The 18,479-nt window shown below is 38.1% G+C and overlaps 1 protein-coding gene across 1 annotated transcript in view; it reads right to left on the reverse strand.

The window, feature by feature from the left end:
* STIL (STIL centriolar assembly protein) overlaps positions 1–18,479 on the reverse strand; it is a 54,050-nt gene that overhangs the window by 26,170 nt on the left and 9,401 nt on the right. The window contains exons 6-10 of the mRNA XM_024739221.1: positions 17,889–18,136; positions 15,285–15,368; positions 13,667–13,753; positions 7,321–7,471; positions 4,708–4,817 (exon numbers count right to left, since the gene is read on the reverse strand). Coding sequence (XP_024594989.1) covers positions 4,708–4,817; positions 7,321–7,471; positions 13,667–13,753; positions 15,285–15,368; positions 17,889–18,136 — 680 coding nt within the window. The remainder of the gene's footprint in view (positions 1–4,707; positions 4,818–7,320; positions 7,472–13,666; positions 13,754–15,284; positions 15,369–17,888; positions 18,137–18,479) is intronic.

Genomic DNA, 18,479 nt, shown 5'->3' on the forward strand with positions numbered 1-18,479 from the left:
CACACCCAAGAAGGACATGGAGAACACAGAGTGATATTCCATATGCCTCAGTGCAGCATGGGATTGACCCAGAGAGCCAGTGACCTGAATAGGGTAAGGAGGTTGCAGCAGGATCCTGCACAAACCAACTGCTAAAAACCAGATGCAAATGAAGACACCTCAGGGACTTCCCTGGTGGCGCAGTGGTAAGACTCCACGCTCCCAATGCAGGGGGCCTGGGTTTGATCCCTGGTCAGGGAACTAGATCCCACATATATGCCTCAACTAAGGAGCCAGCAAGCGGCAACTAAAGAGCCCACAAGCCAGAACTAAGGAGTCTGCCTGCTGCAACTAAGACCTGGTGCAACCAAAGAAAGAAAGAAAGAAAGAAAAAGAAAGAAAGAAAGAAAACACCTCAGCAGATGGCTGAGTGGTGTGGATGGATGATAATCATGTCACCCCACATCACCAGTAGTGGCAGAGCATTAGTCCCCTCTAAATTACATATAATCTCAGAAGAAACAGACCTTGAATTAACTGAAATTTGGCTTCTATAACTAAGCAAAATGAATAGGGGCTCAAAATAGAAATTAATTTCAATTACTTTTTTTTTTGGCTGTGGCACCGCGCGGCTTGTGGGATCTTAGTTCTCCAACCAGGGATCAAACCCAGGCCCCAGCAGTGAAAGCACGCTGTCCTAACCACTAGACCGCCAGGGAATTCCCTCAATTACTTTTAAAAAGAAAAAAAGTAGGGGACTTCTCTGGTGGTCGACTGGTTAAGACTCTGCACTTCCAATGCCGGGGAATCGGGCTCGATCCCTGGTTGGGGAACTAAGATCCCACATGCTGCACCAAAAAAGAGAAAAGAATAAAAACAAAAAAAGTTACATTTTGGGTACACCTGAGTTTGTGGCAAGGAATCAATATTTGCTACATACTTACTTATGATAAACATATACAAATATACACATAGATACACACATATAAAATTTCCCAACGCTGAGCAATAAAATCCATTTCTGAGGGACTTCCCTGGCCATCCAGTGGTTAAGACTGCGCTTTCACTATAAGGGGTGCAGGTTCAATCCCTGGTCAGGGAACTAAGATCCTACATGCTGCGTGGCACAGCCAAAAAAACACAAAAAACAAAAAATATTCATTTCTGAGCTTTTTTAGCACCCAAGACAAAAAGAAAAAAATGTTGTATAATTTTAATACCAGTTATCTAGGTAAGATAAACATTTTATTAAAATTAAAATCTAAAAATAAGTGATCCTTGGGGCTTCTCTGGTGGCGCAGTGGTTGAGAGTCCGCCTGCCGATGCAGGGGACACGGGTTCGTGCCCTGGTCCGGGAAGATCCCACATGCCGCAGAGCGGCTGGGTCCGGGAGCCATGGCCGCTGAACCTGCGTGTCCGGAGCCTGTGCTCCGCAACGGGAGAGGCCACAACAGTGAGAGGCCCGTGTACCGCAAAAAAAAAGAAAGAGTAAAAATAACTGATCCTTATCAAAGCTTTGGTCAGAGTTGAAAATAGACACGGCTGGACTTCCCTGGTGGTGCAGTGGTTAAGAATCCACCTGCCAATGCAGGGGACACAGGTTTGAGCCCTGGTCCCAGAAGATCCCACATGCCGCGGAGCAGCTAAGCCTGTGCACCACAACTACTAAGCCTGCGCTCTAGAGCCCAAGAGCCACAACTACTGAGTCCATGTGCTACAACTACTGAAGCCCGTGGGCCTAGAGCCTGTGCTTGACCACAACAGAAGCCACCGCAATGAAGAGCAACCCCCGCTCGCTGCAACTAGAGAAAGCCCATGCGCAGCAATGAAGACTCAATGCAGCCAAACATAAATAAGTAAATTAATAAATTTAAAAAAAGAAAATAGACACGGTTTTTCAACAATGTTAAAGAAATTCCAAGTGTCCCCTTAATTTGGCTTTTTCTTCCATAAACATTCAATAAAAGCTTGAATAAAACCTTAAACCTTAAGACAATGAAGGTGGTCCTGCAAGTCTGTAAGAATATAGTTTTCTGCTGATCTAACCCGCTTCAAGAATAACTTAAGGGCTTCCCTGGTGGCGCAGTGGTTGAGAATCTGCCTGCTAATGCAGGGGACACGGGTTCGAGCCCTGGTCTGGGAGGATCCCACATGCCGTGGAGCAACTAGGCCTGTGAGCCCCAACTACTGAGCCCGCGCGTCTGGAGCCTGTGCTCCGCAACAAGAGAGGCCGCGATAGTGAGAGGCCCGCGCACTGCGATGAAGAGTGGCCCCCACTTGCCGCAACTAGAGAAAGCCCTCGCACAGAAACGAAGACCCAACACAGCAAAAATAAATAAATAAATAAACTCCTACCCTCAACATCTTCTTAAAAAAAAAAAAAGAATAACTTAAAATGCCCAAAGATAGCATATACCTCAGACATCTTTCTAATCCCCAGAACCTGTGAATATGTTAGTGTAAAAGGAAAAAGGGAGTTTGCCGATATGATTAAGTATCTTGAGATGTGGAGGCTCAATGTAATCACAATGGTCCTTATAAGATGGAGGCAAGATGGTCAGGCAGAGAAGGAGATATGAGGAGGATAGAAGAAGTCAGAGAGAGATTTGAAGATGCTATGCTGCTAGCTTTGAAGATGGAGTAAGACAAGGAATGCAGGTGGCCTCTAGAAGCTGGAAAAGGGAATATGGATTCACCACTAAAGCTTCCAAAAGGAATGCAGCCCTACCATCACTTTGATTTTAGCCCCAAAGATCCATTTTGGACTCCTGACCCCCAGAACTAGAAGATAATAACTTTGTATTGTTTGAAGTCACTTAAGTTTGTGGTACTTCGTTAGAATAGCAATAGGAAACCAATATGGATATAGTCATAATTCCCATTTTACAGATGGGATAGTGATGTTTACAACCAAGACTTGAACACATATATGTCTTATACCATAACCTGAACTCACAACTATTATGTTATGTAGCCTCTATAAATAGTTGGCATAGCTGGCACTTATTTTAAAACTGTATCATAGTTAACTTCCACCTACAGAATCAAGTGTTAAGGACAGATGAATGAATGCTATTTAAAAAAGGTCAAGGGGCTTCCCTGCTGGCGCAGTGGTTGAGAGTCCGCCTGCCGATGCGGGGGACACGGGTTCGTGCCCTGGTCCGGGAAGATCCCACATGCCGCGGAGCGGCTGGGCCCGTGAGTCATGGCCACTGAGCCTGCGCGTCCGGAGCCTGTGCTCCGCAACGGGAGAGGCCACAACAGTGAGAGGCCCGCGTACCGCAAAAAAAAAAAAAAAAAGGTCAAGCTAGGGACTTCCCTGGTGGTCCAGTGGTTAAGACTCAGTGCTCCCAATGCAGGGGGCACGGGTCTGATCGCTGTTCGGGGAATTAAGATCTTGCGTGCCAGGCGGCACGGCCAAAAAAAAAAAGTGAAGCTATTTTCTCAATAATTGCAATAATCTATAATGAACCTTATACCTGCTTGTTTCTCATACAAGATACTAAACAGATAGTATTAAAGAGGCCCAAAGATAGGTTAAGGTTATAATGAAAAAGTTGAGAAAAGGACAAATCAGTTGTAAGTGCAAGTTAAAAATAACAATAGTTTCTGAGCTACAGAATCAAAGAATAAACCAGCATTCCAAAGTAACTTTTAAATGAGGTTATTAAATACTTGGCAAATATTAACTTAATTTAATGGACCTCTCAAATAATACAGAGAATTCAACACTCCATTACTGAACTATAAATTCCATGAGGAAAGGGATCGTGTCTGCATCTGTTTTTAATACCACTATATCCCCAGCTCTTAGCACATTATCAGGCACATAGTAAAATAAATGAGAAAGCTAGAATAGGGATATGAAGGGTTAATTTTATGTGTCAACTTGGCTAGGCCACAGTAGCCAGATTTTTGGTCATACATTATTCTAGATGTTTCTGTGAAGGTGTTTTTAAGATGAGATTAACATTTAAATCGGTAGACTCTGAGTAAAGCATATAATCCTCCATAATGTGGGTGGGTCTCATCCAATCAGCTGAATGCCTTAATAGAACAAAGACTGACCTCCCCAAGAGGAGGGAATTCTGCCAGTTGACTACCTTTGGACTCTAACTGCAACTTTTCTCAGGCTGCCAGCCTACCCTGCAGAATTTGGCCCTGACAAGCCTCCCCAACTGCACAAATCAATTCCTTAAAACAAATCTCTCTATGTATATATATCCTGTCGCTTCTGTTTCTCTGGAGAACCCTAATACAAAGGAAATATCTACTTTACCACAAAAGGTATATATGGACCCAAAAATTCACAACCATTATTTAATATTCTCCAAGTGCATTTGCTTTAAAAGTTTTTTTAGGTAGAGGAGTTATTTTTTATAGTAGTTTATCAGATAGGCCTAGGTTTAATACTACAAGGAAGGGAAGAAGAGAAGGCAAACTAAACAAAAACAGGATGCTTCTTCTTAAACAAGATAATGTCTCGACAAATACTTTTGTTCCCCTATGTAATAAATCAACTCAAGTGAGAACCATATTAGAGTTGTCACTTCATTAAAATTATCATCCAACTTCTGAGTATGAAGCAATGCATTTAAAGCAAGGATACCTATGGTAAAAGATTTACAAATAGTTTCCTCAGAAATATTTAGGGAGTTACTTTAATTACTCACCAAAAAACTAATAAAATTAATTTAAAAAGTACACATGACAATAAATATCTTTTACCTCTTAATTGAAAGATTCTTGGAAACTTTGTTAAAAAACTCTCTTTCTGCATTCTGGCCTTCAGCACTCAGTTCAAAATAGACTGGGTTTTTGTCAGAAGGTTCAACATTCTGAAATAAAGTACGTCATACTTTGAGATGTGACTTACATAGACACCAGAGAATTCTATTTAGATGACAAGTAGCTCTGAAACACTGGGGGGAAGGCGACTTCTGATTTCTGAAACTATAATCTTTTTAAAAAAAATCATTCTTTCAACTGAGATATAATTGACATATGACATAATACTTTCAGGTGAACAACGTAATGATTCAATATTTGAATATACTGTGAAACACACACTACAATAAATCTAGTTAACCATCCATCACCATGCAGAATGATAAATATTTTCTTATAAGAACTTTCAAGGACTTCCCTGGTGGCGCAGTAGTTGGGACTCCATCTGCCAATGCAGGGGACACGGGTTCGACCCGTGGTCCTGGGGGTATCCCACATGCTGCAGAGCAACTGGGCTCATGCGCCACAGCTACTGAGCCTGTGCTCTGAAGCCCACGAGCCACAGCTTCTTGGCCCCTGTGCCACAACTGCTGGAGCCCGTGCGCTGGGAGCCTGAGCTCTGCAACGGCAGAGGCCACCACAATGAGAGGCCTGCACAACGCAACGAGGGGTGGCTCCTGCTCGCTGCAACTAGAGAGCCTGCGCACAGCAACGAATACCCAACGCATCCAAAAAGTAAATCAAATAAATAAATTAAAAAAAAAAGAACTTTCAAAATACAATATAGCATTATTAACTATACTCACCATGCTGTATATTACACCCCCATTACTTATTTACTTTATAACTGGAAGTTTGTACCTTTTGACCACCTTTGGCCATTTTGGCCACCCTCAAACACTGCCCCCCCCAACCTCTTGCAAACCACCAATCTGTTCTCTGTGTCTGTGAGTTCAATGAAATGTTTTTTTGTTGTTGTTTAAATACTGCACATATAAGTGACATACGGTATTTGTCTTTCTGTTTTATTTATTTCACTTAGCACAATGCCCTCAAGGTCCATGTATGTTGTCACAAATGGCAGGATTTCCTTCCTTTTTTTACAGCTGAATATTTTCTCATTAATATGATATAATGTAATATAATATAAGATAAATTACATTTTCTTTATCCATTCACCCATCCATGGACACTTAGGTTGCTTTAATATCTTGGCTATTGTAAATAATGCTGCAATTAACATGGTGGTACACATATCTTTTTGAATTAGTGTTCTTGTTTCCTTTGGATAAATACCCAGAAGTGGAATTGCTGAATCATATGGTTCTATTTTTATGCAACCTTTTTAAAAAACTATCCGTCTCCCTACTACATAAATGAAAGTAAAAACCTAATTATCTTTACTATGTAACTTACTCAGTTACCAGGGATTCAGTTAAAATAGTAACTTTGAACTGAACATACAATCTGAAGAATAAAATGAGTGATATATATGTGAGTTATGTCTCTAAAATGGAAATAGACCTCATTTAAGATGATTATGTTTATAATTTAAACACAAAAACTTGATTCATGAATCAATACAACCTATAAATGAAATTAAAGGCACAAAATAAGATCTGAGTGGTAACACATGGTTATTTAGGGCTAGTAAAATTTTTTTTTAATTTAATTTATTTATTTTTGGCTGCGTTGGGTCTTTGTTGCTGTGCGTGGTCTTTCGCTAGTTGCAGCGAGCGGGGGCTACTCTTTGTTGCAGTGCACGGGCTTCTCATTGCGATGGCTTCTCTTGTTGTGGAGCATGGGCTCTAGGCACGTGGGCTTCAGTAGCTGCGTCACATGGGCTCAGTAGTTGTGGCTCACGGTGTCTAGAGCACAGGCTCAGTAGTTGTGCAACATGGGCTTAGTTGCTCCGCAGCATGTGCGATCTTCTGGGACCAGGGCTTGAACCTGTGCCCCCTGCACTGGCAAGTAGATTCTTAACCAATGAGCCACCAGGGAAGCCCGGGATAGTCAATATTTTTGTAAAAAAAAAAAAGCAGAATTATTGTTCATTTGTGGCCTTAGAATATTTTTACATAATGACATTTACGGTTTCAAAGATCTACTTTTTCTGCGACCATCACCTAAATGTATTGGGTTGGCCAAAAAGTTCTTTCAGGTTTTTCCATAAGATCTTACAGAAAAACCCAAACGAATATTTTTGCCAGTCATATTAATCTATTCTGATTCCTAGGGTTATATATTATAGACACTGACTTTTAAGTAAGAGAAACCATTTGTTATACCCATACATTTAAAAATTAACAATCAGGACAAAGAAAACACTAAGATCACAAATTAACTCTCAATATCATAAAATGATACAACATATACATTAAATTCTTGATATAGTCTTCAAAGGTTTTAGGAAAACATGGGAAAGTTACTCTGTAGATAACGTTTGATCCTGCATTAGAATTTGGTTCTGGAGGTATGGCCTAAAATTTACAAAACAAAATTAATCATAAATGAATAAAGTTAATATTTAGTAAGATTGATTATAAATAAAGCCTAATAATTTGAGTACAACCCTGAATAGTCATAAGTGTGCTAGGAAATCAAATCACTTACTTTGAAAAGATGTAATGTTTCCTTACTAGTTAGTAGCTGGAATCGAAGGTCAGGTAACCTGCCATCACAAGGGAGGCATTCATAAAACTCAGGATCCTTATGTGTCACAGAATAGAGAACTATAATGAAATTTCCAGATTCTGAAAAAACCCTGGATAAAAAAATGCCATTTAATTAAAATTTACTGAGAATAACAAGAATACACTCAAAGAATTCTATGTGAGTCCCTCAACCTAGTTAATAGACTAACTAAACAGTCCAATTTTTGGAAGAAAACTGAGGGGCAAATTTATGCTTACTTTTTCCCTGACCAGGGATCGAACCCATGCTCCCTTTAATGGAAGTGTGGAGCCTAACCACTGGACCACCAGGGAATTCCCTATGCTTACTTTTTAATGTTACTAATTTTTAATTTTTAAAATACATTTATTATAGAATACATATTCCTTGTAAATACTTTAAACAAAAACAGGAATGTATAAAATAGAAAATGAAAACATCCCATTCCACTCTCCAGTTTACAGTATTTACTTCCAGAATTTTCCCCTAGGCATATGCAAACATTTTATACAATTTAACAAAAACAAGGTACTATACACACTATTTGCATTTGTTCCTTTTTATTTTTTTGAGGGAAAAGAGAAATAACATTTAATTAAAAGCACACAACATGATTACTAGTGTATTTCTAAACCACATATTCAATAGGTCTGTGATATAGTTTTTTTTTTAATTATTTTTTATTGGAGTATAGTTGCTTTACAATGTTGTGTTAGTTTCTGCTGTACAGCAGAGTGAATCAGTTATACGTATACATATATCCCCTTTTTTTAGATTTCCTACCCATTTAGGTCACCACAAAGCACTGAGTAGAATTCCCTGTGCTCTACAGTAGGTTCTCATTAGTTATCTATTTTATACATAGTAGTGTATACATGTTGATCCCAATCTCCCAATTCATCCCATCCTCTCCTTCCCCCCTTGGTATCTTTAAGTTTGTTCTCTACAACTGTGTCTCTATTTCTGCTTTGCGAATAAGTTCATCTGTACCATTTTTCTAGATTCCACATATAAGCGATATTATACAATATTTGTTTTTCTTTTTCTGACTTACTTCACTCTGTATGACAGGTTCTAGGTCCCTCCACATCTCTGCACATGGCACTATTTCGTTCCTTTTTATCGCTGAGTAATAGTCCATTGTATATATGTACCACATCTTCTTTATCCATTCATCTGTCGATGGACATTTAGGTTGCTTCCATGTCCTGGCTATTGTAAATACTGCTGCAATGAACACTGGGGTGTATGTATCTTTTTGAATTATGACTTTCTTCAGGTATATGCCCAGGAATGGGATTGCTGGGTCATATGGTAGTTCTATTTTTAGTTTTTTAAGGAACCTCCATACTGTTCTCCATAGTGGCTCTACCAATTTACATTCCCACCAATAGTGTAGGAGGGTTCCCTTTTCTCCACACCGTCTCCAGCATTTATTGTTGTAGATTTTTTGATGATGGCCATTCTGACTGGTGTGAGGTGATACCTCATGGTAGTTGTGATTTGCATTTCTCTAATAATTAGTGATGTTGAGCATCTTTTCATGTGCCTCTTGGCCAACTGTATGTCTTCTTTGGAGAGATGTCTATTTAGGTCTTCTGCCCATTTTCTGATTGTTTGGGTTTTTTTTGTTATTGAGCTGCATGAGCTGTTTGTATATTTTGGAGATTAATCCCTTGTCAGTTGCTTCATTTGCAAATATTTTCTCCCATTCTGAGGGTTGTCTTTTCATATTGTTTATGGTTTCCTTTGCTGTGTAAAAACTTTAAAGTTTCATTAGGTCCCATTTATTTTTCTTTTTATTTTTATCACTCTAGCAGATGGGTCAAAAAAGATCTTGCTGTGATTTATGTCAAGGAGTGTTCTGCTTATGTTTTTTCCTCTAACAGTTTAATAGTGTCCGTCCTTACACTTAGGTCTTTAATCCATTTTGAGTTTGTTTTTGTATATGGTTTTAGGAAGTGTTCTAATTTCATTCCTTTACATGTAGCTGTTCAGTTTTCCCAGCACAACGTATTGAAAAGACAGTCTTTTCTCCATTATATATTCTTGCCTTCTTTGTCACAGATTAGGTGACCACAGGTGCATGGGTTTATCTCTGGGCTTTCTATCCTGTGCCATTGATCTATATTTCTGTTTTTGTGCCAGTACCATACTGTCTTGATTACTGTAGCTTTGATGTATAGTCTGAAGTCAGGGAGCCTGATTTCTCCAGCTGTTTTTCTTTCTCAAGATTGCCTTGGCTATCCGGGGTCTTTTGTTTCCATACCAACTGTACAATTTTTTGTTCTAATTCTGTGAAAAATGCCATTGGTAATTTGATAGGGATTGTACTGAATCTGTAGATTGCTGTGGGTAGTATAGCCATCTTCACAATATTGATTCTTCCAGTCCAAGAACATGGTATATATCTCTCCATCTGTTTCAACTTTGATTTCTTTCATCAGCATCTTACAGTTTTCTGAGTACAGGTTTTTTACCTCCTTAGGTAGGTTTATTCCTAGGTATTTTATTCTTTTTGTTGCAATGGTAAATGGGATTGTTTCCTTAATTGCATTTTCTATTTATTATTTGACAATCTTGGATTTCTTTCCATGTCACTGTTCTATATTATACCTTAGACCTCCCTATTCTTTTTTAGTGACTATCCAGTATTACAATTTATAGATGTGCTATTATTGATTCACCTAGACTTTTAAAAGTGGATATTTAAATTATTCACAATAGTTCACTACTATAAGCACTGATAAAATGAACATTCATTTTATTATTCACTACATGACTCAACAAATATCTGTAAAGTAATCAAGAGTCCTTAAAATACACACCAAAACTCACTATTTAAAAATGCTTTTAGGGCTTCCCTGGTGGCGCAGTGGTTGAGAGTCCGCCTGCCGATGCAGGGGACACGGGTTCGTGCCCCGGTCCGGGAAGATCCCACATGCCGTGGAGCGGCTAGGCCCGTGAGCCATGGCCGCTGAGTCTGCACGTCCGGAGCCTATGCTCCGCAACGGGAGAGGCCACAACAGTGAGAGGCCCGTGAACCCAAAAAAAAAAAAAAACTTTTAGTAGTTGTCTCTACTTTGTAAAATGTTGAATGAAAGATAATTTGGGGATATATTACACTATTAACAAAACAAAGCAGTGAGGGTTTAGGAGGCAGAATGCCTATTCTGCTCAATTCCTCTCTCTAGGGTCAGACAAGACCACTGATCAGAATGCTGTAAAGTACTAACCTAAGCTATGCCAAGCAGTGCTGATACCCCCCTGGTTAAAGACCGGCAGTAATTAAAGAGTCCAGGTATCAAAGAAATTCCCTAACCTTCATTTTAACAGAGAGAGCTTCAAAACTAACTTCACCAAGCATTTACTATCAATAAATAATTAAAGCAAGACCAGTCACTGATAATAAAACTTAATATTACTAATACGTTAAAATGAATATTTAATTTCTCTTTTATTGCAAATAAAACTATATTATATAATTAAAATAAAATGTAAAAAGTAGAACTGTAGCTTCTGGAGAAAAAACAAGAGATTTTCATTTCAATAAAAATCCTTTCTAAGCAAAATAGAAAAAAAAAAGATGGATAAATAGGACTTTAAAAAAAGTCTGGGGGCTTCCCTGGTGGCGCAGCAGTTGAGAGTCTGCCTGCTAATGCAGGGGACACGGGTTTGAGCCCTGGTCTGGGAAGGTCCCACATGCCGTGGAGCAACTGGGCCCGTGAGCCACAACTACTGAGCCTGCGTGTCTGGAGCCCTGTGCTCCGCAATGGGAGAGGCCGCGATAGTGAGAGGCCCGTGCACCGCAATGAAGAGTGGCCGCCGCTTGCCACAACTAGAGAAAGCACTCACACAGAAACGAAGACCCAACACAGCAAAAATAAATAAATAAATTAATACACACGTATTCACACAAACACAGTGGGATATTGGCTTAGAATGTATTGAACATATAATTAAAAGAAAAAAAAAGTCTGGGAAAAAATATTAACCAAAGTGAAATGAAATGACAATCTGGGGGAAATAAATTTTTGCCACATATCTATACCAATACAAATACATATATGTATGTACACACGCACATTTTTATAACATATTTATATACACATATATAAAATACTTGCAGCATATAACACATATTTTAAGAAATATATACTTTACATATTATATAAATGTATATATACAGAGAGTGAAAAAGAAAAAGAGAGCTTTTACAAAGCAATGTGAAAAAGATACACAACCCAACAGAATAATGGCAAGAGACATGATTAGGAGGTTCCCAGAAGATGAGATTATAAAACATCAGATTTGCAAAGATCAAAAGTCTAATAATGGGGGCATCCCTGATGGCGCAGTGGTTAAGGATCTGCCTGCCAGTGCAGGGGGCAAGGGTTCGATCCCTGGTCCAGGGAGATCCCACATGCCATGGAGCAACTAAGCCTGTGCGCCACAATTACTAAGCCTGCACTCTAGAGCCTGCGAGCCACAATTACTGAGCTCACACGCCACAACTACTGAACCCTGCGCACCTAGAGCCCATGCTCTGCAATAAGAGAAGCCACTGCAATGAGAAGCCTGCGCACCACAATGAAGAGTAGCCCCGGCTCCCCGCAACTAGAGGAAGCCCACGCCCCAACAAAGACCCAACGCAGACAAAAATTTTTTAAAAAAAGTCTAATAATGGCCTTCCAGTTACTTCTCTAAGGTCTTGTTGTTTTTCCCTTCCCTCACTCCTCTCCAGCCACGCTACTTCCTTGCTGTTCCTTGAAGATGCAAGGTGATCTTTCACCCACAGCTTTGTACCCATCATCCTGTGATACTGCCCCAGACAGCCACATGGCTTACTCCCCCATCTCAAGTCTTTGGCTGCCTGACTGCCCTATTTAAAACTGCAACCCTACCTGCCACTACCATAGACACAACATCCACCTCCCCTGCTTATTTCTCCACAGCACTCATCACCTTGTAAAATACTATTTATTTTACTTATTTTTTCTGTTTACTGCCTATCTCTGCAGGGTCTTTATTTTGTTTACTGTTTATTGCCAATATCATGAATAGTGCTTGGTACATAGTAGGTGCTCAACAAATACTTGTTCCATAGTGTTAGTGAGGGGATGGAGAAAACAGGCACTCTCAAACACTGTTGGAAAGATTACAAACTGATAGTCTTTGAAGCACAAATTGGCAATATCTACCAAAATTTAAAGTGATATACTATTTGACCCAGAAAAACCACTTTTAGGAATTTATTCCACAAATATACTAGTATATACACACAAAGATGTATACACAAAGTTGTCCGCAAGCAAAAGTAGTTTTTAAAATATAGTATATATTATTTACTATTCAGTTGTAAAATATGTGTATTAAATCTGTATGTGCCAAGATTTAGTAATGATTTCCAAGGTATAATGATATAAAGAAAAAAGCAACAGAGAAAGGTAGAACGGTTTGATCCCATTTGTGATTTAACTTTTACAGACCAGGGAAGCGTGTTATTTGTCTATGCATTGGTATTTCAAGAAGGAAGCACAAGATACTCCTTTAACAGTGATTGTCTCTGGGGATAGGATCTGGGGAAATGTGATGGAAGAGACATTTTTATTATGTATCTTTATATATATCTGATTTATTGCCATGTACTTATACTGCCTTTTCATTAAAGTTTTTTTAAAAAAGTGTATTATAGCCACCAAAGCAGACAGAAACAGACTCGAATTTTCATTTAATAGATGAAGAAAGTAAGAGGCAAATAATGGCAACATGTACAAAATAACAAAATTAAATGAGGAGTTGAGGTTAGAAATAAAGTTTCCCTATTAGTTCCAATGCTTGTGCTTTAGTTCCAAGAACATTAAACTTCATCCCAAGTGTTTGTTAAGGTACTATCAGCAGCACAGGGTAACAATAAAACACTTGAAACAAATTCAAACTCATTTTCAGTCACTTCCATGAAAATTAATCTTTTTTATAAAATAGAATGCTAGAGTAGATGATCCCTAGGGTTTTTTTCCCACTCATAAAAAGTATGTCTTTTGTGTTACAGTACTGTCATTAGGCAAGTAAATTCCTTCACATTTCCAAGTATAGCACAATGTCACCTTTTTTGTCTGGTTTTATTCCCATTTAATATAATGTTTGACTTCCTTAGTGTGCCTGTTCTTCTGGTTTCTAAGTATTATAAAAGGTTAAGGCATTGCATGAACTTTAAATAACACCAGTAAAACATGAATGGAGGTAAAGATCAAAATAAAACCCTACAGAAAAAAATATCACTTACCTTTCTTGAATAGAAGAACTGAACATGTATCGCAAGCAGCAAGCCCACACCTGAGGACTATAGATATGTATAATTCCAGACAGCCAGCTAAAACAAAAAATAGAAATTAAAAACTATAGTCATTTTATAAATTAGTACTTAACATCCTTTAGATTATGCTCTTCTCAAGGTAATGTGGCAGAAATTCTTGGCATTCATCAGGAACAGATTAAAGGGCTCATAAATAAGAAATCTATGAACATTAAACCATGCTGATAATTAAGAGGGAGACTATAGACATACATATAACCATAGACAGATTCAGAGACAGAGCACTACTTTGTCCTCTTCCACTGAAATGATGGTAAAACTGTGGGAAAGAAAATGGTTAACAATGGAGGTGAAAGCAGAGATCAATTAGAATCAATTAGCCTGCACTAGAAAGAATAGGCTGAATTAGGGGAGAAAGAAGTTAGCAGCCTAAAACCATAGAGTTATTGAGAGGATTTAAGTCTATAATTATACAGGTAAGCTGAAAAACAGAAAACCCTTTAAAAAAATTTTTTTTTATTATTTTCTTAAGTATTTATTCATTTATTTTGGCTGCACTGGCTCTTAGTTGCAGCATGCAAACTCTTAGTTGTGGCATGCATGCAGAATCTAGCTTCCCGACCAGGGATTGAACCCCGTCCCCTGCATTGGGAGCACGGGGTCTTACTCACTGGACCGCCAGGGAAGTCTCAGAAAACTCTTAATCGATATTCACTTAGCAGCAATAACACACAGCCACTACCAGGACCAGAGCAAAAGGACTGTAAGGAGATTTCATGGTCCACAGAACATTTCTGTACTCTCATTTTTTGTCTGCACATACCATTCCCACATATGGGTTCCCTTCCCAGTCAATTCTCTCTTCTATTATCTATACACTTAAAGGTCCAGCTCAAGTTTGCCTTCTCTAAGAAAATGTCCCCTATCATCTCTCTTGCAAACAGTTATAGTGCTCACTGTCTAAATTGTTTATTTCATAGTAAATCATATACTTTCTTATTATTTATCTTTCTATGTGGGAATATTTGAATATTTTATCGCCTCACCTTTAATTATTAATTCCTTGAGGAGCTTTAAATCCCAACACAGTATGAAACATAATACTATTTATAGGGTAAGCACTCATTAAATACTGAATTAGTATAAATTTCTGACTGAATAATCTATCTAAATGTCATTAACCACCAACTCGAAAAGAGATCGCCATAAACACTAAAGAGAATTTCTGCAAAATTGCCTGGCAGTGAATTTTAAACAGTGTTATCCTGAGTCCTGAGTTCTTCAAGATGCCTTAAGGACAGGGGTAGTGAATAAGGTTAAAGAAACAGGGCTCTAAGGCTTCAACTTCAACCAGAAGAATTCAGTTTTGTTTTATATACTGGAATTCTTCCTAAGATTGGACAAAAATCTTGTTTTAACTGATTCAGCTGTTAAAATAAGAAAGCTTAAGCATCATTAGCATTTATGGTTTTATAAGGTGATCCAAATATTAATGACATATTCATAGTACAAATGATTCACATGCTTATAATATACATTTGAATACATATATGGCTGAAAAGGTTTTCATAAGTAATGCAATACTTACATTCCCACTAATGGGAGAGAAAAAATCTTGGGATCAGATTCCAGCAAAAGTAACAATTTGCGTGTCTCATCCATGGTAAGATATCTAAACAGAAGACATTCATGTAAAAACAATTGGAAATATGCACTTTTACCTAAAAGAGATAATCTGAGTGCTGAAGAAGTATATTTTAGGCAGAGGAGAGGACTCAAATGAATAATTTCTTTTACATACACATGCACACAAAGAAAACAGTTCAAAGTGTAGAAAAATATTCTACTAATTATGAGGATGACATGGAAGAGATTTAATATCTTAAAATTTCTATGTATTAAAATGGTCATTGAAGATTACATACCTTTTGAAAAAGTTTGCTCTAAAAAGTATCAAATTTTAAATCAAAAGTATTAAAATCAAGGCTAACAAGTGCAGAACCAAATAGGTTTCCCTGGGAGAAATGAATTTCCTGTTGCTGGAAGTATTCAAGCATGCAGGTGACTTGACAAGATTGCAACAGATGTGACTTCTCACTGAAGAAGGCTGAATTAGGTGAGGGATATTCAATCTTCCATGTACTATATTCCTCCAACCGCTATCAAAGAATTTTGCAACCATCATGATAGAACCCCAAAGCTCACTTTTCCCTAAAAGGACATTATACTACATTTATACTTTGTTAATATAATATACTTATTACTGACAATAAGTTTTAAGAATTTGATAAGTACAGTACAACTGTCAAGAGTTTACTGTTATGGCTTTAAAACACAAAAGTAAAAACAATGCCATTTGTGATATAAAGTCTTAATAGTATCACTGAGGATACGTTTTATTGCTATAATAACCCTAAAACACAAAGATGATGAATTTATCAAGCCATGTGACAATATGATTAAGCCTGAGTTGGCACGAGATTCATGTATCAACAATGACCCTTACACCTGCTTTGAGAGCTCTTCTGCCTTGACAACCTGATAAACCAGCTTAGGCTTTCCATGATTTTCCCAGGCAATTTGGACACACCTTCCTGCTTTCCCTGCACTATATATAAAACCCTATTACGTTTATCCACATCGTGTTTACATGATAATATACTTAGTGGACAGTAAGTACGGTTTTTTATATATTTAATGCCAGTGTATAACACAATACTATTCCTCAATGGATCCTAATAAATATTAGGGTAAACAATTGAATGTGGTCAAAGAAAAAGGCAAACGTCATAAATAATTCTAAGTAGAAAGGGGCAAGAGGAATAGGTGATTAGATAGAATACTGAACATCCTGGGTTACTACTGGCATGCCGAGGGGTCACAAAGGAATAATTCAAAGAAAGGTAAATTCATGCTTCACTAGATGGACTCAGGTACTAAGGAAAATAAATTAATTTTTTGGTTAATTTTAACACAAATTTCTATGTACCAATTGAGAAGTATTTTATTACTCCAAGAGAATTAAATGTTCAATTTAATTCAAACACTTTTTAATCACTATCACCTTTGACCATTCCATGATTTTGGAATATAGCAACACTTTTTCTTTTGTGCCACCCCAACCAGAAAGGTGCTGTGATCAGCATGTGGGAACTTTCTTGCTGTTCCAGGGACACTCTGAAAAGAAAATCCTTTTTCTTATCCTCTTTTGAAGAGGCATATTTGGTAGACAAGACTTGAAGTTGAGTTTACTTTGCCAAACATTTTGAGCTCTAGAGACCTAACAGGAACTAGGGTGGAGTCAGTGGGAAAGGAAGCCAGAAGTGAACTGCTTAGACTTTAAAGCAGTTGGTGCTTACATTGTCTGACTTAGCTCAGTAGACAATGGATAAAGAAAGTGGATGAGGATTCAGGGAAGCAGCCCTGCTGAGGATCAGAAAGCAAGCAATTTGGCTTACATTTCCTAAGAAACTAAGAGTGTTAATAGGAAGCTAGAGAGGATGCTGCTTCAGCTATGTGAGGAAACTCCACCCTCAAGTGGTTGACAATTTGGTAAGCAGGAGTATCATACATTATAATTTAATAATCTCCTTTATCTGCAGTGCTCATTATTCACAATTAAAACTGCATATTATAGGACTTCCCTGGTGGTGCAGTGGCTGAGAATCTGCCCACCAATGCAAGGGACACGGGTTCGAGCTCTGGCCCAGGAAGATCCCACATGCCGCGGAGCAACTAAGCCCGTGCACCACACTACTGAGCCTGAGCTCTAGGGCCTGCGAGCCACAACTACTGAAGCCTGCGTGCCTGGAGCCTGTGCTCCGCAACGAGAAGCCACGACAATGAGAAGCCCGTGTACCGCAACAAAGAGTAGCCCCCGCTCACCGCAACTAGAGAAAGCCCGTGCACAGCAATGAAGACCCAACACAGCCAATAAATAAATAAATTAATTAATTATTTTAAAACCCCTGCATATTATAGATAATTCTCCAGCCTCCATTAGGCTCATTATCAGAAAACTATATTCAGCAAAAATTAACAATTTTTTCACCTTCCTTGGTTATTTATCTAGCTGCCACAGATCTCAGGCATGTAAACTGACCAAACAATTATTTCATATTATGTGAATAACATGAAAATATACTAATGTGACAAATATTTAAAATTTTGGATGAATAGGTCTTTTACTTACCCATATTTATAGGTACCTTGAACTTGAGAAATATTCAGATTACTGCTCAAGTTTCTTGCCAGAGCTGTTGGAATAATGGGGATGGGCTTCACAGGTGTGCATTTAAAGGTATTTGCTAGAGTTACTGCTGCCCAATCCAAGTCAAAATCCACAGTGTCCAAACTCTCCCTGGAAGTGATATGAGCTCTTAGGGAAAGCAGTTTACCACAATCCAAGGAATCTTTGCTACACACATGATGCTGCAGAGCCTAAGGAATCAATATTATACAATTATTTTAAAGCTTTGAAATTTGTCCTTATCTCTGAAGGTTTTGTTTCATATATCTTATATTAATAAAATTAAACAATTTCTGATTTGCAACATTTCAATTCTCTTATTTCTTCCATGTGACCAAAAGGTTACATGAATCATTATGTTAAAGCAAAAAAGATTTATATACCAAGCTCCATCATATATTTCCAACCTATATGTCCCAGCAGCATTTTAAACTCTTACTGGAGAATGTCGCTTTCAATAAATATTTATTACGTGGGTAAAAATGGACATAAATTAACTTTGACTCAGTCTCAGAGAATCTAAGGTCCATTCCT

The sequence above is a fragment of the Neophocaena asiaeorientalis genome, unplaced genomic scaffold, assembly GCF_003031525.2.
Source record: "Neophocaena asiaeorientalis asiaeorientalis breed wild unplaced genomic scaffold, Neophocaena_asiaeorientalis_V1.1 scaffold138, whole genome shotgun sequence".
NCBI lineage: Eukaryota > Metazoa > Chordata > Mammalia > Artiodactyla > Phocoenidae > Neophocaena > Neophocaena asiaeorientalis.